Genomic DNA, 21,392 nt, shown 5'->3' with positions numbered 1-21,392 from the left:
GGAGGGAGTATTTAACACTGGATCCTCGAACTCGCAAAATGTCCTTTGCTATGATTTTTAAATTTCACAGAAAAAGCCTGGGGTTAAAATTTCGCGATGTGCGATCAACTCGCACAGTAAAATTTATTAGTTTTTCTAATATTCTAAGCCTGTTATAAAAAAATAACCATCTCTCGTAAAGGATAGGTATAAAAGTATATTTCTCAAATTAAAGAATTCTACCGCAAGGTTCTCTTTCCAGCAGTATTGAGAGTATAATCTTTCCAAACCGAATAAAAAGAGCTGGAATAAACTGAGGTAACGTAGACAAGGAACGTGAATTTTACACAGTGCTGTGGTGAATTTGTATTCGATAAGAAATCAATTCTTACGCTCAATAATGGTAACTTCAAATACGTGATGAAGTTGCCCAACAGAATTAGCCGAGGAGCACTGGTATCGACCGCTGTCGCCAGATACAACGGCTGTTATTGTAAGTCGACTTCCGGAAGACACAGAAGCGCGTTCAAATGGTATAGATGCCCCGTGTTTGAACCACTCCACTTCCGGTTCCGGTGTACCCCCAACCAAGCAGAGCAGAGACAAAGAATCGCTTTCGTTAGCAGTTATTTTGTCCAGCGGTTTCTTTAGGAAGAAGGGAGGGACCGGGGCTGGCATAAGGGCTGATAGAGCGAGAAAAAGAGAGAAAGCCGAAATGTTAACAGTTAATATCAATGGAATGGGTTAAGATAAGTTAAAAAGCTGAAATGAAAGGTTATTAATGTTGAGTAAGGAAAATAAGATAATGGAAGTCAATAAAAAACGTGCAATAGGAAAAACTGTTAAAAAGATCGCAAATTTAAGAGAGCGATGAGGGCCAGAGCGATGCCAAAATAAATTCGAGGGACTCGACGAGCGAAACTTTGAGCAGAAAGAAACAAATCAAAAAATTGTGATTGTGCTAAAACTCCTAATATTAAAAGAGACAAATCTACAACGTATACACCACTTTCAAAATGGCGGCCAATTTATTTATTCTTTTATATGTATGTTAATTAGCCCTACTGGCCTCGTTTTAGAGTAAAAATTCTTTTGAATTTTTCACATGCTGACGAGGCCAGTAGGGCTAATTAACATACATATAAAAGAATAAATAAATTGGCCGCCATTATGAAAGTGGTGTATGCGTCAAAACTACGTGAAACAACCATGTTAATTAAAAATTATTGTTTTTCTAGCTTATTTAAGATTAATGTATTCCATAACATCAAACCATATATTTATCAAACAATTCACCGCATAATTATATAACCTTGACCCGTTTAATACAGCTTCGTTTAAAATAAATCCCTAAAATTTAATACTTTATTCTTACTTACTAAAATCGCCACAGTTAATAGAAATTAATATAGAATTACTGGCACCTTACCGAACTATTTTCTAATTTACCCCGAAAGTTTAAACCGAAGTACTTGTATTTATGAATAAATCACGATCCAGACATGGCTTTAGCCATAACTAAAACAACAAACCACAAATCATTTAAAGTTCGAAGTGAAAATCTGCAACTGCAGACCAAGGGCGGGAAAAAATGCAACTGCGTCTCAAGCGCGGGAAAAATGCAGTTGAGTGCCACCAGCCTATTTGCTGTGATTATGCTTGCATCTGATTGGTCGAGGGTAAACAATATTGATTGCAAGAGATTCTCAAACCAGGTAAAAAGAACAGAAAGGCAGTTGGAAACTACTTTAAGGAAAAGGAAAATTACCAAATAAAATCGGGAGCGTGACCAGTTTTTCGCTTGTGTGGTCACGCCAATATTGTTACGACGACCTGAAAAAATAAACCAGTAAAATTATGTTTTACATGGTGTGCGGAAACTTTCCTTTCAACTTGCAGTATTTGCTTTTTCGCTTTAAACTAATTGACGAGCTACACAGCGAGTTTAACTTGGCAAGGATTTTGTTTGTTTAGTACGGAAATTTCATAAAGGATAATGAGCTACCGTCCAAGAGTAAATGACAAGACTTGATTTAGTTTCCAATTTTTAACAAAGAAGATATTCAATAGAGCTTTTAGCAAGTGCCTGGATAATCTGCAAAGCGCGGACGACATATCCACGGTTACCGAGAAAACTTAAACCGTCATTTGCTTTCGTTATTTGCTTTTCCCTGCAGCGTTGCCTATGTTGAACATTAATGTTTGTTCCTGATTTAGGATTTACTAACTCAAATTAGGACATCTAAGGTTAATTACAATTTCCCTTTGCCTTAAGAAAACCGCAGTGTTGCCAAAACGAATGCGAAGGCTTCGATTTTCGTTGCGTGTTCGTATATTGACAAAATTATTTTAAGCCTGTCACCGCTCTCAAAAGACTTGCTTTTCAAACAGCAGATCAAAGGCCCACCCAGGAACATTATTGTTCGATTATTCAAAATTTGTTCTTTGAAGCTGACAGGTTTTCGGGCCTTAATCACACAAGCAGGTATTGTTGCCATGGCAATTTCAAGGGGGTCTACATCTTAACGAAACAAAATGTCGTTGGTTTGCTTTTTTGTTTGAACAAACAAAAACCTTATTACATCTTGAAACCGAAATTTGCAATTTCCTGCGTATAACATAGTGCTTTTGTGGTCACATTTTGGTTTATATGCCTTGCAAATGTATCGTGTTCACTTTTGGAGACAAGGAAAAGAGAAAAAAAAGAGCATTCGCGTGTAAAGCGTCCTTCACCGAGCATAAAAAGAAAGAGACGTTAATTGGAGTAAAACGAATTCCAAAAACGCTACGTAACTTTGTATAGAGTGAAACGAAAACATCGGATGTGACAAGCAAAGACTTATTGTCAAAATGTCAGGATTTTAAGTCAACAACGAGTAAAACCTTCTCAAACAAAGGATATTAAATTGCGCGCCGTGTTTACTTGCGAAGAAAAGTTTTGCTGAACGCAAGGCGGCAAATTGGCAAGCGGGTTATTTCTTGTGGTTAAACGGCATTTTTTACAACAATAAAAGGCTCAAAACGAAGTTGTTTCACTACGTTCGCTTTCTGAACTGTCAATTGGATTTGCATTGAGTCGGCTTGAAAGCAAACGCGGTCAATATACACAATTTGTACAGTTGAAAAAAATGGCGACTGCAGTTGTTTGCTGTTAAATGTTGTTGCAACTTTTTTCAAATACTTTCGAATAAAACAACTGACACATGTTTAAAACAATTTTTAACTGCAGATTGTAACCGTAACTCCACTTGGTAAGAAGATAGAAAGAACAAGTCATTTATTGACCCTTAAAAGAGCGTTTCAGAGTTTCTCTGGTTCATCAGCTCGCTTTGTACTGTTGTGCATTCTTGTCGAACACAATCAAGTGTGAAAAAACATTCAAAGGACATTTAATAATGCTCTTTATAAGTTTGGAGCATAAGGAACTTAAGAATAAAGTTAAAAGCTTGCACTGACGGTTGTTTTATGCCGAATCACACGTTGAACGGATGAGGTTTAAATTCACTTTAGGAACTTTCCGTCGCTGAATATTTTTTCAGGGCTACCGGCTTTGTCGGTTTTACGTATTAATTATGTCCTTACAATGTAATGCCCAAACGTTATTTTCCACAATGCATATTTCAATCAGGGGGGATTAACAAGGCGGCCTTCCAAAAAAGCGGAGCTTAGAGTCTTAAATGAACCGTCTAGTTGTGCTTTTTACCGATTGCGAAAATTATATCCCTAATTATGAGACGCTGTAAATCAATCCTGATTTTAAACGATATTTCTACCGTTTAGTAATCGCATTTTCTGACTACTAAAGCGTTTAAGTTCAAAGTACAATAACGGACCATGAATGTACTGTACATGCATGGTATAAAGAGATTTGAAACGGCGAGCAATCGCAAATTTAAAAGCCGAAATAAATTTGATAGTAATGAGTTTACAACTTGTTCTAATGGCAAAGCCAATGGTATGTTTAGTATAAAACAAGGCGATGATTTTAAAATCATTTTGTCTCCTTAAAAACTGATCGAAAGCGCCAAATATTAAAAAAGTTTTGTTGACTCAAATTTGTAACTGGTATGTTTTTCCGTCTCGATTGAACGAAAACAAACAACATATTTTGCGAAGGTTGTTTTCTTTTAGAAAAAAAAACTCATAAAAGCCGCTTTAACAAAACTTTTTTAAAACCCTCAGGAATTTAAACCGCAATAAATTTATTCAACCCACGGTTTCTTGTACCCACAGAACACGTTTTAAAGAAATCGATATCAAATTATTGTAATACGAAAGGCGTTGAAGCGGTTTAGGAAATTTCAAATAGTTGCCCGAAGTTTAGTTTAGATATTTCGAATCATAATAAAGTAATAAGAACCCTTTCCAAATCCAAGAAAGCCGCTCATTAACCAAGAAACCCCATTGAGTGCTTAAATGACGTTACAACCAGAAATATCGTGAAACAATGGCGAACACAAGAAACCATACAAAAGATATAAACTTTGTCATTGTAAGCAGGCACGTCCTCACAGCAGGTTTTGAATCATCGAAACGTGTCACGCATGACTATTTCCGATGAAATTTCAGTTCGAATTTGGAACACAACGAAAGCAAGTTTGCCAATTCATAAACGACGTTTTCTTGTCATTTGTGATGGCTGTCGGGAAAGTCAAAGAGCTTTCATTTTGGTGTCCAGAAATTTTTAAAAATTCTGATTCTTAGGTACTGTTAAACGATATATCATTTACAAGTGGATCACCTCTATAAAGCACCTGTTGTCAATCGATAAAAACAAATTTTGCTGATAACTAACTTATTCTATACAAACGAACGTCCCTTTAAAACATTCGCCCGTCCCAAACATGTCATATGCGCTATATGTTGTTCTACTCTGTAAGCTAGAATCTGTCGGGTCAATCCACTTCAACTTACCTGTAACTTTCAACACAACCCATCGCCCGTGTTTTAAGATCGTGCTTTCTGAGCCAGACTGCATCGTTCTACAACGATAGATCCCCGCATCGCTTTCTTTGGCTCCCGAAAGTAATATTGCCGAACTGTTGATCATATGCAAACGGCGCGAGTAGCGCGAATCAATGTGTGGTTTGAAGTTCATAAACTTGATAAAAATCGGGCTTTTTGAGCCGTTCTTTCGCCATTCCAAAAGATCGGATGCTTGATTCGGGTCTACAGCATCACATGGTAAAATTGCGTCCGATCCAAGCTTGACTGTAATTTCTAGCGGTGGGCTTTTCCCTCCGCCTGGGTCTGTATTCGATGAACTTCCTTGCGCTAAGCCTAAAGAAAGAACGACAATAAGGCATGTTAACTTGAACATTGTTACTCAGATCTGAGTTAGTTATAGACGCGATCTTTCAGAACATATTCGCAACATTTGTTATTGTCGTAGTCACAGATAAACGCTTTGATCACTGCTTGAATTGATTGTGAAAAGGTTCGGTTTTCACGTGTTAAAATACAGAAAACGTATGGTATAATTACACAGCTGTAGTTAGGCGCTAGCTAGGTTAGTTACGGCGAAGGATAGTAACCGAAGATCGGATGGTGACGCTATCCAACGCAGCGGGCATGTACGCAACAAGCGTTCAGATTATTTACCAGCGCTCTCAAAACTTGCGAAAATATCTCACATGCTGTAGAAAACAGGAAAAACAGCAAGAACACTTCATAGGTTTCCTTCTTGTATTTCGCGCGACGACAGAATAACTTCAGATCGATCAGCGCGATAATATCCAGAACGTTTAGCGACCTTGAGAAATCTTACATCGAAATAAGTGCTCCGTAGATGGACGGCAATTCTCGGTGAATATTGCTTGGTCTATGATTAAGCTCGCTACGATTCTGCATAAAAATACGATCGGTACTAAAGATCTGACCGAGATTGTAAGGCCCTTGAAGTGTAGTGTATCGTCCATAGGAGCGCAATATTACAGTGAAATCGCAAGTTTGTTGTGTTTAGGGATTTCTAACAGCATTATTGACCATATAAAAGGTCGCTGATTTTAAGCCGAGATATTTTCAGCGACGTTTCGGCAAAAGCGTGATAATTAGAAGAAGGTTTTACAAACTTACCTCTTTGAAATGAAGAGAAAAAGCAAGCGATCCACAGGAAAGACCAAATCATGACGCTATTGAACCTAAACGAGGAGACCACAGAAAGAACTGATGTTAGTGTGCGACGATTCTCGTAAAATTTCCTCCACAAGCCATCGATTCCTTCAAGAAAACTCTACAAACCTTTTACACATGTTTGTGAAAATAACACTGAATACAAAGCGGTCCCTAATCGGACATACACAACTGAAATGGACATCTATAAATCACTAAATTGACCAAAATGGAAATGGACTAAGATAACAATTTGACGGACAACAGGGTCAGGCGACAGCCAATCAAATTGCGAGATGATTTTCAAGTTGACAAGTAAATTGATGACTTGACACCAAATAAAATCGGGCAAGCGCGTGGTTTTCTCGGAGTTTCTACGCTTCGCGTGTTGACTTGCGTGGAATTTAAACACTCGAAAAAGCAAATCTGTTTTCGACGCGAGTCTTAAACGGTTTCACGGTTGAAATAATGGCGCTACAAAAGTGCAAATTTTCGAACTGAAAAAAACCGGAAGCCACACTCAGCGATCAAGTCTATTGTTCCAATGTGAGAGAAACAATTACCATAAAAATAATTCCGAATTTGTAATTAACCAATTATAGCTGCATGGCTAATTGTAAAACATATAAAAAACAAAGAGTATCGAACCCTGTTTTTATATATGGACTTTCGGTAGTAAACACAATTTCGGATCGGTACGATCAAGTCCAAATCGCCGCGACAAAAACAAAGCTTGCGTTCTTTGTAAATATTTGCAAACCGCAAATAGATCCTCGCCCTAAAAATTCCAAATCCTAACAAGTTTTGACGTCAGAAATGACAAGTTTAGATTCCCGGGAAGAAGGGGTCAAGAGAAGGGGATAGATTTTGATGATCAAGCATATAGTCAAAATAAAATTCCTAAAAAGGTCCGCTTTGCGCTTGGATTCGACTCTAAGGTTGTCATAATACCGAAAAGCAAAATACAATAATTATGACACTGGAGTTATTTAGGAACGTCGAAACTCATTAAAATAGTTCCGTCTCCCCAATGTTGGACGCAAACTGTGCAAACACTGCGGCGAGGCGACGTCGGTGAAGAGGAAAAAACATGACCCCTTGGATCAAGTATGCGGGCGGGGCCAAGTCTTTTCCATTCACCACCCGTAACAGTACCGCCCCCGGATATTGTTTACACCCCGACACTTTTTATTTCTTTTATTCACATTTTTGCGGCTTTGCTTGTAGTGATTATTGTAATTTGTTTTTGAACACCTTGTTATTGTATTAAGCTTGCGCGTACGCGTTGGTACTGCGTGTTTCTCCTTTTGTTTCAAACCGCCGGAAAATGAGGATACAGACGCACAATCATTAGTTCTTGCAAGTTTTCTTTAACGCTTATAATTACCCTTCAACAAATACATGTTCAAGGATACATGTAGCTGAGCGCACGAAAAGAGCAAAGCGAGCGACAAATAATGGTTCTGAGCTGAGAGATGCCAAAACTTTGTTGTTCCCAGGTTTCGCGCTGCTCGGGTGTGAACAGGAAGCGTGACAACCTCGTCATGACAACCTCGCACGTGTGTGCATGTGGAGCCTCTGCTCCTCCGCAGAGGCCTCTTTTGTGTTTCGTACGGGCTGGGAAATGGGGGGGGGGGGGAGGTAAAAAATAAGCGCACGCTGAAGGAGTCTCTGCGGAGGAGAGAGTGTGGAGATGCATGTGCTTCGAGTTCAAAATTATCAAAAAGGCTTTTTTTGACGAGCAGTACGTTTTACCAAGAGAGGATGTCATCCTCTCTTGGTTTTACATGTCATCGAAAATAAATTGCACCGTTCGCCATGAATGTGGTCAATGGCAACTACGAATTTTCTAGTGCGCTTTTTTCCTTCTCGCTCGACTTCCTGTCAGGAAATGAAAAAAATTTCGCCACGAGCCTAATGGGATCATGACTAATACACCACACGAGTACCACGAGTAACATACGGGTAACATACGAGTAACACACGGAACATACGGGTACATACGGTTACATACAGGTAACATACGAGTAACATACGGATACATACGGGTGCATACCAGTTCCAATTTCATTTCACTTTATTTTATTTTATTTTATTTTTCATTTTTATTTTATGCAACACAAGTAAACAAAACAAAACATACGGGCAATTACGGGTACATAAGGTAACATACGAGTATAATAATCGACTAATAATCGAAAAATCAATTATTGGTCATTAGATGTAACGTGTTTCCTCCATCGCTCTCCCCTCCAAAAAAGATTGCGTGACGAGCCCAAAGGACAAGGAGCAAAAAAATGAAAAACAAAAAAACAAAATAAAATAAAGTGAAATGAAATAGGAACTGGTATGCACCCGTGTGTTACGGGAGAGAACGTATGTAAGTGAATTCAAGAAGATGAGCTATTGATCTTATCACATTTCAAATTCTTTATACGTCTTCAATACGTTTTGTCCTTTGGGCTCGTCACGCAACCTTGTGGACGGGAAGGAGGGTGGGGGAGGATAAAATAAAAATGTAAAATAAAATAAAATAAAGTGAAATGAAAAAAAGAACTGGTATGTTACTCGTATGCATCCGTATGTTACTCGTATGTATCCGTATGTTACTCGTATGTTACCTGTATGTACCCGTATGTGCCCGTATGTTTCGTGTGTTACTCGTATGTTACCCGTATGTTACTCGTAGTACTCGTGTGGTGTATTAGTCATGATCGCCTAATGGACGTCTTTGTAGGAGTTTACAGGCATCACGAAAATCACGGGGTTTTGTGCGCCTGCTGGCAAAAATACGACCTTTTTCTTGTTTTGTGACGTGACAACTGCTGCTTTTTCGGCAGTATTGCTTGAAATTTTAAACTAAAATCACTGGTCAAATATTCAACTTTCAAAGCAGAGGTATTGCTTGGACTTCAGAAACAACCCGCCATATCAGCAATCTCTGTTTAGCATAGTTTAAACCAATCAGGATTCACGAATGAGTTAACCCAATCAGCGGTGTCGTTAGTCCTTCACAAGTTTTGTGCACGAAGTCAGTTGTCTCCAAATCGTGCACTGTTACCTTCAATGGCATATTTTGGCAGGGTCTTCGGTTCTTGACGAGAGGTTGACTCGCGATCAATCTCATGTTATTTCTAATATTTGTATCCTCCAGAAAATTGCCACAATATAAGAGTATAAGAGAATGTATCGGAAAAGGTATCGATATTCGATATCTTCCGTGATCGTAAAAGATACCAGACTTGATAACCGCGTAATTATTCGAATCTTGAAGTCAGAATTTTTGAACGCTTTTTACAACACTGCGAAAAGCACTCGACTTCTTATAGCTTAGGTGCTGGCTCATTTCCACCTGGGCCGTAACTAGCAAGAGGCAAGACGAGGCACTTGCCTCGTCTAGATTTTTTACCCAAAATAAAAAACAAAATATTTTTTGTTGGGAAAATAATCCCTAGTAGAACAAGATTGATTTGCCTAAAAAAAAGCATCTGAAAGAGGTTCAGAGCTTCTAGATTTCAAAATTTTCCTTAGGGTCTGCCCCCATAACCCCCTATAGCATGCAAGATCCTGCCTCGTCCGGCTATGGCGAAGGTCTGCCGAGTACGGCCCTATCCACGCTTCTGACTGGTACTTATCTCACGTGATAGAAACGATAAAAATAAATATTGCCTAAATATAAATCTTTAGATTTGTCCAGGCACTGAACTCTTATGTCTGCAAATACAGTAGTGCTTAATATGACATAAATACTTACAAATATTATTTTGATTTAAGTCTCCAGATCGTTCTGCCACGCAATGTGGATGGCTCATGGTGGAATATATTTTAAAATATAGTGTGCATTTTTGAAAAAAAAGCATGTAAAACATTTTGTCAAGAGATTCTTGTAATTTTTCAAGAGCCGGAGAAAATAGGAGCCAAATTCAATATTCTGCGATGAACACAATGTTAAACGTTTCCGAATTAAAAATTAAAAAAAGCGACACAATTTAGTCACATTCCATTCCAAGTCTTCTAAAATACACTAACTAACCGTTCGAGGCCTTATAAACGTTAGCCTCCCACGCAGTCGTTTTTAGGGGTATATAAAAATAGAGTAGCTGGAAGATATAAGATAATATACCATCGCGCCATCTTCCATGACTGAGCCCACGGTATTGGTCAGAGAAGTTGCTAGGCAACACCGGTATTGCTTTGGCACCATGCTGACAGGATGCAGGGTTCTATTTGTATTTTTTCTAATCTGGAACGTGTTTTACGTCATTTTTTTGCAATAAACTTAATTGTGATGTTTTAACTTCAAATCAGATTAAAGGAACACTTGATAAACTGACAGACTCTTCAAATCTTTACTCTTCCTTCCAGTTTATTTAGACTTCATGTTATTAATGTTGTTCTTGAATTGACTGAACCCTTTATATAAAGAAAACTCCATGCCACGGCACTTGAAAAGCTTTCATTTCGTTTCCTTCCGTAGAATCAAAAGAATTCGGAAAATCTGTTTGGAGAACTATTTTCAGAAAGTTAAATGAGGGGCAATTAAATTAAAATCAAACAGATTTTTGAAAAAAATAAAAATATCCCGGGGCATCTATATTTTTCATTTCAGTTTTACGGTGGAAATAGAGTATAATTAACTTAAAGTTTCTTAATTTGACAAATAATGCAGTTTTCTTTTGCGAACGTTCTTAATTATGTGCGAGAAGATCGTGAATACTGTCTGACATTTGTCGCGATTCGCTTTCAATTAAACATTTTTCTAATCAAACAGATCTGTATGTAAAACAAAGGGAAACTGGTAGAATTATTCATATCTGAGATGAGAAGACTATACTTCTGATTTATAAAATCGACGTCTGTGAAGACGATTTCACTTTTGGTGTATTAATGGTTTTCCAGACTGGCTGTACCTAAAGTTTTTATTCCGACAACATATACATTTAACCTTGGTATTTTAATTTGAAAACTCAAGTACTAAAGGTAATTGTTTCAATCCTTTACGATTTGCGGTTTGGTGAAAATAAAAACTAGGGTTGTATTACTGTCTAGATTGAATAATTTACGTTTGAAGTAGAAAAAGACTTTTACCTCAAGCTTTAAAGTATTAACAAGCCCTCCAAAACTTTGCATCATGATCAAAATCACAAAATGAAAACGCGCGCTGAAAGATCTTTTCAAGTTTGGGAACATGGTATCATTAATTCCTCACAGACTATTGCTCAAAAATTGATTACTCCCTTCTGAATATCACAGCATGATAGCATATCAAATGTTTGTAAGATCTGCGTTTGCCCAAGACTGAGTTTCTTCGATAAACAGGAATCGTCACAATAGACGTCTGAATCTCTTAAATCCGCTTAAGAATTCTAATCGCATAAAACATCATTTTCTGCCAAAAGCTAGATAATCGTAAGTTTCTTTTACTCGAATATTCGCCATATCTGCCAAGCCAAGATCAATTGATCCCAAAGAAACCCACGACCACTAAAATCAGTCGTTTTGAAAACTACTCATCTTCAGCCTTTTTGATCGCATGAACATGAATATGGTGTCGTTTTTTTCAAGTTCGAATTGTTTGCTGTATTTCTAAGCCAAGAAATAAACCGTTAAACAAATCCCATGATATGCGAAGCGAATCTGTGACGAATTTTACGATATAGATATACAAACCTAATATATTACCGTTTTACAGGGATGAGGGAAATCACATACATCGGTTAAAGCCAAGGAAAACGAAGATTATTAACTAAAAACAGAAACTCTTACCTCGGTTAGTAAACTGACTGAATATCTTGACATTCAAAATCCTGTTGAGACAAACAAAGGTCGACAAGGGTTTAGAGTAAACGGCAATGCATTCACTAAACTAAGATCAATACTAAAGAACAATTTTTTTAAACACACCTTTCAGAATTTTAATAGTAGAAATTTCTCAGTTTCATTCACCAACCTACCCAAAAGAAGCGAAATTTCAAAGACTGAAGCAATTGCAGCGGGGTGGATGAAGCGAAAAGAAACGAAAACTTGTCGCTAAAAAGGAAACGCATATATATAGGTATATAGCATTAATTCACGAGCAGATAATATGAGAAAAGGTACCCAGCGTGACGTGAGACAAAGCTCATTAGCATGGCGAATAGAATTAGAGAATAAATTTAAGAATATTGCGTGGATTTACGAAATCTTATTCAAGGGAATCCATCAAAATGCACTTGAATTTTCACGCGCTAGCTAGCTCTGTGTTCTCACGCGAAATTAAATGTTGAAATATACAACTCAAAATTATTTGACTCCAATCTAAAACCGGCTTATAAATGTTTTATTTGATGAACTATTTTTGTCTCACAACTGGCTTAAAATTTACTATTTACACAATTTGATATTTTGTCGCGTGTTTTCGGCCTTAATTTGCTCAACCGGAGAAATGAATGGTTAGTTCATAATACAAATAAAAAATCTATTAAAGCATTGTTTCGTCAGTTTATTGGACACTTTAAAATATTGTTAGCCTTCAAAACTGATTTTATACTAGTTGAGAGAACGCGTTGAAACCACGAAAACCTGCTTTAAGAAGAATGAATTTTAAAGTTGCAGTTAAGATGATATTTTTCGAACAGATCTCCATTCCTGGTTAAAAACATCATCAGTTTTTGAGCCCTTGTTTAAATGATCAAAGTTTAGTCAATATTTTTTCTGTCATATTTCACTGGAGCTAAAATTGTAATTAAATCGTTAGCCTAAAAAGAAAACATGTTTGTATTGATATTTCAATGAATAAATGAAGAGAGATCGATTTAAAGATTAATTTCTGCCCTCAATGAAATTTTGTAAATAATTTGAGGATAATGAGAATTGTTTCTATTCAACAAGAAAAATAGCTAAAACAACCTTAGACAGAAGAACACCGAAAATGGTACCTCGAGTGAAGATCATTAAATTAAAAAAGTAACCAATAAAAGGGCTGGATATGGATTGCAGATTTAAATGACAGCTGTCAGTTTTAATTTCGGTTATGCTCTGTTTGTCGTTGCTTGTTTGCAGTACGAACATGTTGCGCGATAAGAGGACGTCGCGCGAGACGAGACTCCGCGCGCGGGAAAGACCACCAACTGAGCAGTCTGGATCATTCCCGATGTGTTTATCTTGTACTAATAATAAATCAGAGTTCTCAAATAAGGACAACGCGGGTTAAACGGCTTCAAAAGAATCACGAAATGTTGAACTATGTTTTAACCATTTTGCTGGTTGACTTTTACTGAAAACTGTAAGAATCTGTAAGGCCTGTGGTGATGTCGGCCTCCCTGTAGACTAGACATTGTCGTGTCAGCTTTGCACAGAATAGCAGGGCTTACCAGACTTTCCACAACAGGCCTTAGGGTCGCCTTACAACTACCACATATGCATTTTTTCTTATCTTTATAAATTCGTAGTTCTGTTCTACGACTTCTACAGCAAATTACGGGTGCGACTTCATTCTATGGCGTGTGTGATTAGAACATAACAAGCATTGTCTGATGTAAACTAACCCTCTCCAATACAATTCACACGAAATCAGTTATTTGATTAATCAGAAAGTTAGTTACCAGATTAGTTACTAGATTACAACTAACCTCAAGTAAATGTTTTGAAACTAGGAGTCGCACACACTTTAAAATCCAAGGCTAAACTTGAACTCGGAGGCTTGTTCAATCTTTTGGTTTTGGATGTGCATCATTGCTTCCCGCTGCGTTCCCACAACATTAGAACCACAACAATTAACCACAGAGAATGAGCACTGAAAGGTCAAGTCATCTTTTATAAGTGGAATGTGGGAGTAATTATGCCAGATAATGGTGAATAGTATACATAGAAACAGAGAAACCCATTTGAAAGCCAAAACAACCATTCCAAAACTAAAGAACCCATTGAAAGTCTGAAACCCATTTTAAAACTTTAAGAAAACCATTTAAAAACCTGGAAAGTCAAAGGACTGGGAATTAAGCGGAAAGGAAACATGCAATAAGGAACTGAGAGCCCACTTACCCGTTCCACAAGTCATAAATATACAAATATGCAAATATACATGTGTTGATCAGACACACTCTTTGTATTTTACAGTTCCGGTTTGCGTGACCTACTTGAAGCAAAGAGCGCGTTGACTGGGAAGGGCTTATCTTACCGGAAACAACATGTCTCCAGCCATGCGACGCTCCGTAGAGGAGTGTATTGTATAGGATCAGGTTTAATTTGAAAGCTATCACGATCAATTGTATTGGTCGAATTTGTCGAAATTGGACAATTAACCCTTTAGATGGTCAGGGATTGTCCGTCCTACCCATACGAGTAATGCTTCTTATCTCTCAGAACCAAAACCAAGTCTCGAGAAGTCAGGAAAAGAAAATATGCCCCATAACGCCTTGGGGTCGTGTAGGCACATTACGCCACAGTGGTTAGCATTGCAACTTGGCGCGCAACAATGGCAGTGCGGTGCGTATCCCGTGTTGCAAGATGCACGGTGCACAAAATTGGGTTTAGCTATACTCTTTTCTAACTAAAAACGTGTTCTTCTAAACACAGGGGCCCATACAAGCGGCGTGACTGTTTGTATGTTCGAAATATAAAGAAAGTGTATGGGGATTTTGAAAGGGTCTTATTATCGTGAACGTATTTAGAGTAATGTCTATGTTAAAGGTCAAAATAAACGTAAACTTACCCCAGCTGATGTCTTTTGTCGTTACTGAGCCTCAGAATACCGAATTTGAGCGATTTGGAGGGTTTTGCGTTGAATGTTACTTCACGTTATACCAGTACAGTAGACTGCATCGCAAAAACCCTCAAAAAGGCTAGAATTCGCCGTTTTGAGCTACAAGGACGACAAAGCACAACGATTAAGGTAAGTTTACATTTATTTTGAGCATAAATATAAATATTACTCGCTACAGTTCATGCTTTATATGAACGATCGAAAGTTTCTCGTACATTCCTTTATAAATTTGAAACATCAACAGTCGCTCCATTTGTGTGGGCTCCCTGTGTTCTAAAAAATATGCTTGGATGTGCCAATCATAAAACGTTGTACATATTGTGGTCAAGCAAGAGAGTTTTAAACGCATGAAGGGCATGAGACTCGGCACGTCCACTGGCCATGGTCAGTTATCGATTGCGTTTTTGTGTATACAATGTGGAATTGTAGATAGTTTTCTGATCTCAAGAATGGGTTTCAATAAAAACCTTTTAATGCTCTTGTTTACCCGTCTCTATTTTTAGCATTTCCCTCAGGCGACATCAATGGTCATAAATCAGTCATGTCCACAAAAAAAGAAAAACAAAAAAGCAAAAATAGGCGCAGTTGTGATAATCTGTGGTTATCTGCCCCGTCTACTGAGTTTTTTGGTTTTTACAATGGCTTATAAGCTTAGGACGGCGTAGAACTGCATATCTTATGAAATATAATCTTTATGAGATATACTTTTTGTCTTGACAACAATAAGGTAAATCTATGAATTTACTTCCGTTTTAAAAGCTTTTGAAAAAAATGAGAGAAAAATAGCAGGAAAGCTTACTAATATAAGATTTGTTGGCTCTTATAAACAAGCTGAAATTGGTCAGTGTACGTTAACAGTTTTGAAGATAAGAAGCGCAATGAAATAAAGGCCTGTGGCAGACAGTCCTGAGGTTTATGGGAATGCTTATTAGGTTAGCGGAGTTAAAATAACATACCCTGTTCTCTGCAAAATATTCAAAAACGCTTCTCGGAAGATAAATATTTTTTTCTATTCAATGACTGATAAAAACAAAACAAAAGCTGAAAGAAATCGGTAAAAACTTCATCGATCGAGAAAGCTAATAATTTCAAGTGGACGCAGCGATAAATTGTCATTTACGACTAAATTTAAATTTTTCAGGTAGTATGAATTTCCTACAATGTGCATGAGAGCGATTCAAGGTGGCCGAAATAAGATTTAAAATTCACAGTGTGAATATTACAACCGAATGAATTTACTCCTAAACCGAAAATATTAAAAAGAGCAACCATATACTTGCAAGAGATTGAAACTAAACATTGCGCGATTTGAGTGCACATTAGAAATTGAACAATTCGAAACAATTCTAAAATATAGCTTACCTTTCATTTACCATTTTATATGTTGTTTTTGTGAAGTAATACGTCTGTCTTTCACTCGTCTGATTAGTAAGTTAGTACCTTTTTTGACGAAAAATCTGTAGCATTTCTAGTAGTTCGGGTGGACATTGTTGTTTTTTCACGCCGTGCATTTGAATGAAAAAGTGACACAGCTGACCTGTCAATGCGACGCCTGTGAGGTCATCGTTAATTCAGGCAGAGCATAAAATCGGCTTTCCTGTCATTCAAAGCGTTCTTTTGAAATTTAATTAAACACGTGGTATCACACACATTCCTAAAACGATTATTTGTAGTTGAGCATAGCACTGTAGTAACTAATATATTTTTCAATACCACCTATTGTTGATCATTGTTAGTGTTTTTGTTAGCAGTGTGCCTCGTATTTTTTTTTTTATCAGTGAAATGTAATTACGTCTGAATTTATCAGTTAAATGTTGTTAAAAAAATTCATTTCTTACTACTTTTTTAAAAAAAAATAACCGACATTTAAAATCCAGTTGACTGAAAAAGATCGTTTTTTACTGCGTATTTCTCACATGACTCCGACAGTGACAAATTAAATACAAAAAGGAAATGCTCATTTCCGTGAAAATTTCAAAAGCACGTTTTGTTAGCTTTTCATTCAATTCTAAAATTATCTAATAAAGAGGAAAGACACAAGGGTACGTATCATGACATATGGAGATATAAGTGTGGTGCTCCATACAAAACGGTATTGCCAACTGTTTTGACTTCTTTTAAGAGGCGCAGTGGCCTAATGGTGAGTGCGCTGAACTCCGGATCGAGCGATCAGGGTTCGAGCTCTGGCCAGGGCACTGCGTTGTGTTCTTGGGCAGGACACTTAAATCTTATAGTGCCTCTCTCTACCCAAGTGCATAAATGGCACAGGGTCGTAACTAGCAAGGGGCAAGACAAGGCACTTGCCTCGTCTAAGTTTTAACCCAAAATTAATAAAATATGTTAAGTTGGAAAAATAATCCTTGGTTGAGCAAGTTTACGTTTTCTCGAGAAATAAATTTTTCTGGAGGGTACGTCCAAGATCTTGCCTCGTCTATGGCAAAGATTTGGTTATGGCCCTGGGGTACCGGCGAATTTATTGCTGGGGGGGGGGGGGAAGGAACCCCGCGATGGGCTAGCATACCATCCAGGGGGAGGTAGAAACACTCCAAGCCGGGATAACCTCCAGCCTGATGGGCAACTAGGATAGAAAGACTTGACCTTTTAACTGTTTGGTATAATGCTGCTGTTTTTAGTTCTCACCCAATCAAGGAGTCAATAGTGTGTGACTAATTTGAGCTTCTCCTCGGTGTAAAAACCTGGGAAACTCACCAGTGAAGTAAAAAAAAAGAACGACCAAGACAACAAAAAACCTCGAAACAATACAGAGCAGAAAAATAATAGCTCCAAAACAAAGAAAAATTTCACAAGTTTTTACAGCAAGGTAAATCGCTAATTTGGCTTATGATTGGTCAAGAAATGGGGAAACCAACAAAGAATATTAGCTATTTGGTAAAGGGACATACGTACATGTAGAAAGGTAATTTTTTTTGCCCTAAAAGAGCCTCTGTTTAAAAAAAGTGGTAGAACAATGTTGCATATAATTGAGTCATGTCTGAGTGATATTAATAACTATTTACATGTATATTTCAAAATGCAATCACCTTATAAGCCATGATGTTCTAATTATAGGGAAAAAAATAGAAAATTAAACAATAGTGTCCACTCTCAAGTGTCGCAAAAAGGTTCAACTTTCCACACATTGGACCATCCCCAAATGCAATATTCTGTTGGCTTGTACTAAAACCCGAAATGAAAAGGAGCAAAACCACGTATCCGAAACAAAATGAAATGGCGACCAACAAAAGCACTTCAGTTAGCCTGAATAGCACTCTGGTTAGCCTAATTAATGCTCAGGTTAGCCTGTTTACGTTTAGCTCTCAAAAATGGTAATGGGTTTCGCTTCTTTTAGTCATTTCATTTTATTTTGCCGTTTTGGGTTTCAGTACATGCCCCTCCTGTTTCACTTAAAAAAAATAATTAATTAATATAAAAAAAATAATAAAAGGTAATAATAATAAATTAAAATTTATGAGAAATCTGGTCTGAAGTGTCTTTGGCCCCTTGGAAGAAATTGTGGATTTGGTGAGCGACCTGGTTGAGATGGTGACATCTGATCCCACCGAGACATAGGCCTTCCATTGTAATCTCTTCCTTCATTTTGTTGCCATGGTGACATCTGATCCCACCGATTTCTAGCTAAAGGATATCTGCTGTGAAGGTTATTGTCAATTTCATTTCTTGAAGGAGAAGGCGATATCATTAATGGACGTGGAGTCGAGTTCGGAGTGGACAGTCTATTCCAAATCTCGGATCCTAAACGACTAAGTGGCGAATTATTAGAAACTCCACGGCTGTAATTTGATGGATGCAGGTTTGATTGTCCATTCGGACTGTCAAATAATGGCGAAGAGACACTAGATGGGCTTTGATTCCCAGGAGAATTTGTACCAGTATTCTGTTGGGCTGTTTTGACATTTATTGCTCTGCCATATAAGGAGATACCATTCAATAGACTAATGGTGTACGGCACAGAGACTTCATGTGAAAAACTGACAAAACCATAGCTTTTCTGTCTGCCTGTTTCTTTGTCCTTTGGAATGTGGACAGCTTCCAGAGGGCCAGCCTGCCATAACAAAAAGAGCTTTTTTAGATTGTCTACTAAAACTATATTATTAGACTACTCACCCTCCTTTTCTAATTAACAATTAGACTACGAGCCCAAGTTTTCTATGAGCAAATAGTCAACGAGGCGCAGCCGAGTTGACTATCGCTCATAGAAAACGAGGGCGAGTAGTCTAATTGTTTTAGTAGAAACTCTAAAGGATTGCAGTCCAAAACCTACAATATTGTGCACTTTGAAGACAAAAATCAAGAAAATTTACCGCTTAAAGAGCTATGCGAGCGCGCGACTGTTTTCTATCGGCGAATAGAAATCAGTGGGAGAACCAATCAGATTCGCGGATTTCCATTAGAACACAGCTGAGTTTCTACTAATAAGCATTAGTAGAAACTCAGCTGTGTTCTATTGGAAATCTGCAAATCTGATTGGTTCTCCCACTGTTTTCATTTCGCCGATAGAAAACAGTCGTGCGCGTGTAGCTTTTTAAGCGGTAAATTTTCTTGATTTTTGTCTTCAAAGTGCACAATATTGTATGTTTGGCTGCACTTTGTTGACTATTTGCTCACAAGAAACTTAGGCTGGTAGTCTAATCGTCCTGGCCTATCTAATAAAGGGTTCGACAATCAAACCCAATCAAACACCAGTCTTTCGATTGGGTTCAGTAACAAACCATACTCAAACTGACAATAAAATTTGGTCAATTGAACACAATCAAACCTTCGATTGCCAAACGGTGGACAATCGTAATCAAGTGAATGCTTGATTGAGTTTGAATGCTTACGCTCGATTATGTTCGATTGCTCAATTAAGCTTGATTGCATTCAATGTTGTTCGATTGGTTTGATAATCGAACTCACAGCAAATTAGATGTTTGATTTTGTTCAATTACTGAACCCAATCAAATGATTGGTGTTCAATTCAGTTTGATTGGTTAGATTTTGTTCGATTAGATACCCCGGGAATTGTTAATTAGCAGGGTCAACTATAGGCTTCTTAAATTACGCCATTCCAACTAATTTTTTAATTAAACCTATTATCCTGAAAGTTTTCATTAGCAAATCCTGATTCCAATGACTTTTACTTGTGTTATTTCATTCAGTTGGGCAAACAACAAATGTATTAATGACTTCTGATTGGTTTAAACAGAATGCACTTTTAATATTTTTTTTTTAACAAAATTAATAAAAGCCCATTGGTTATTATAGGAACAAGTTTTGACGCTGGATTGATGCAAACTTGGGTAAATTTGAAAGCTTATATAAATTACATGTTAGCACTTGGTAATTCTCCCGAACATTCTCGAGTGTTCTTGAACGATATAATGCGTTTAATCGACTTTTTAAGAGCTTTGAAACCTTTTTTAATAACTGTACGTACAGTAAGCTTACCTGCAAAAACAGTTCCCACAAAATTTCCTCTGTTACACGTGTGTCAAGATTTCCAATAAATAGACAGCGTTCATCGCGTTCTATAAAAGCAGCCATAGATGATTTCACAGCAAGGCAGGCACAACAAGGCAAAAACTATAAACTCAAACACAACACAAGATGGCGGCTGGACGCCATATTGGACACTCTCGTCTCCAGGCAAATCCGCGTGAAGCTCCAAAAACCTAATAAATACGTCATGTACGCCACATTCTAGTGACTTTCAGCCGCAAAGGTTATTACGGCAGTCTCCGCCGTTGGAGCGGTTTTCACTTGAGTGTCGAAAGTAAATTGCGTTTGCTTTGGTTTTGCATTACTACGCTCAGTGATTGGCTTAAAAATCTCGCGCCACTTTATCAGCCAATCAGAACTTAAACCAAAACCAATCGTGACTCGCTCGGGCACGTTTTTCCGCGCTTTGTGCCAGCTACATGTATTTGCTTCGAGTTTTGATTGGTTCACTTTATTGTCTGTGTCCTTTGTGATTGGCCAGAGTAATTACTTTGGTTTTGGTTTTACGACACTCAATTGAAAACTGCTCTATTTGAGCTCGTCACGCAACGATCCGGGCTCCTCAACTGGAAACAAGATTTTTAACTTATTTATAATCACCCCAAATTACAAGTTTTCTTCTCTAAGATCTTGGCCTAGACAGGTAACACTAAACTCTACTATTCGTAAGGGAATAACACGGTACTGAATGGGGACAGAAGGCGGGAACCCTACTAGGAGGGTCCTGAGGAGGGGTTTAAATCCCATTACCCAGCCCAAATTTTTCCCAAATCCCACTTCCTAGCCTATTGTTTTCCCAAATCCCAATCCCAGTTCCATTGTTTGTTGATTCCCAGTCCCAGTGACATTCCATTTTTCCAGTGAAAATTTACCCAAATCCCAGTTCTCATTTTACCCCTTCAGGCCCCTCTACTAGTGGCGGTTGAAGTCAAAGCTTTCAAGCAACGCAACAGGGGCCTCTGTTTTATGAGTCATGAGTCTATGAGTCATGAGTCAAGCTGATTTTTACACAAAGTAGGATATTATCTATTGAACCATTGTTTACCTTTATACAAGTAAG

The 21,392-nt window shown here is 37.7% G+C and overlaps 2 protein-coding genes across 5 annotated transcripts in view; both read right to left on the bottom strand.

The window, feature by feature from the left end:
• Window positions 1-13,774, bottom strand: part of LOC144662264 (protein turtle homolog B-like) — a 31,289-nt gene extending 17,515 nt beyond the window's left edge. Inside the window, exons 1-5 of one of the 4 annotated variants that reach the window (XM_078523035.1) lie at window positions 13,701-13,774; window positions 11,857-11,897; window positions 6,055-6,119; window positions 4,894-5,259; window positions 372-662 (exon numbers count right to left, since the gene is read on the bottom strand). In XM_078523035.1, the coding sequence (XP_078379161.1) occupies window positions 372-662; window positions 4,894-5,259; window positions 6,055-6,106 (709 nt within the window). In that variant the 5' untranslated portion in view covers window positions 6,107-6,119; window positions 11,857-11,897; window positions 13,701-13,774. Of the gene's footprint in view, window positions 1-371; window positions 663-4,893; window positions 5,260-6,054; window positions 6,120-6,219; window positions 6,335-11,856; window positions 11,898-12,044; window positions 12,340-13,700 lie in introns of those variants that run through there. The other 3 variants (XM_078523036.1, XM_078523034.1, XM_078523037.1) reach the window with 3 other exon arrangements.
• Window positions 13,775-13,787: 13 nt separating this feature from the next.
• Window positions 13,788-20,470, bottom strand: LOC144662268 (RNA-binding protein 7-like). Its single transcript, XM_078523041.1, has 3 exons — window positions 20,282-20,470; window positions 16,196-18,896; window positions 13,788-13,864 (listed from the first exon to the last, which is right to left on the bottom strand). The coding sequence occupies exons 1-2, from the start codon at window positions 20,375-20,377 to the stop codon at window positions 18,300-18,302; spliced, it is 693 nt and encodes a 230-aa protein (XP_078379167.1). The 5' UTR covers window positions 20,378-20,470; the 3' UTR covers window positions 13,788-13,864; window positions 16,196-18,299.
• Window positions 20,471-21,392: the final 922 nt, after the last annotated feature.

This window comes from Oculina patagonica, chromosome 8 (genome assembly GCF_052425735.1).
Source record: "Oculina patagonica isolate OP01 chromosome 8, crgOcupat, whole genome shotgun sequence".
Taxonomy (NCBI): Eukaryota; Metazoa; Cnidaria; class Anthozoa; order Scleractinia; family Oculinidae; genus Oculina; species Oculina patagonica.
This window is presented reverse-complemented; position numbering and strand designations above follow the sequence as displayed.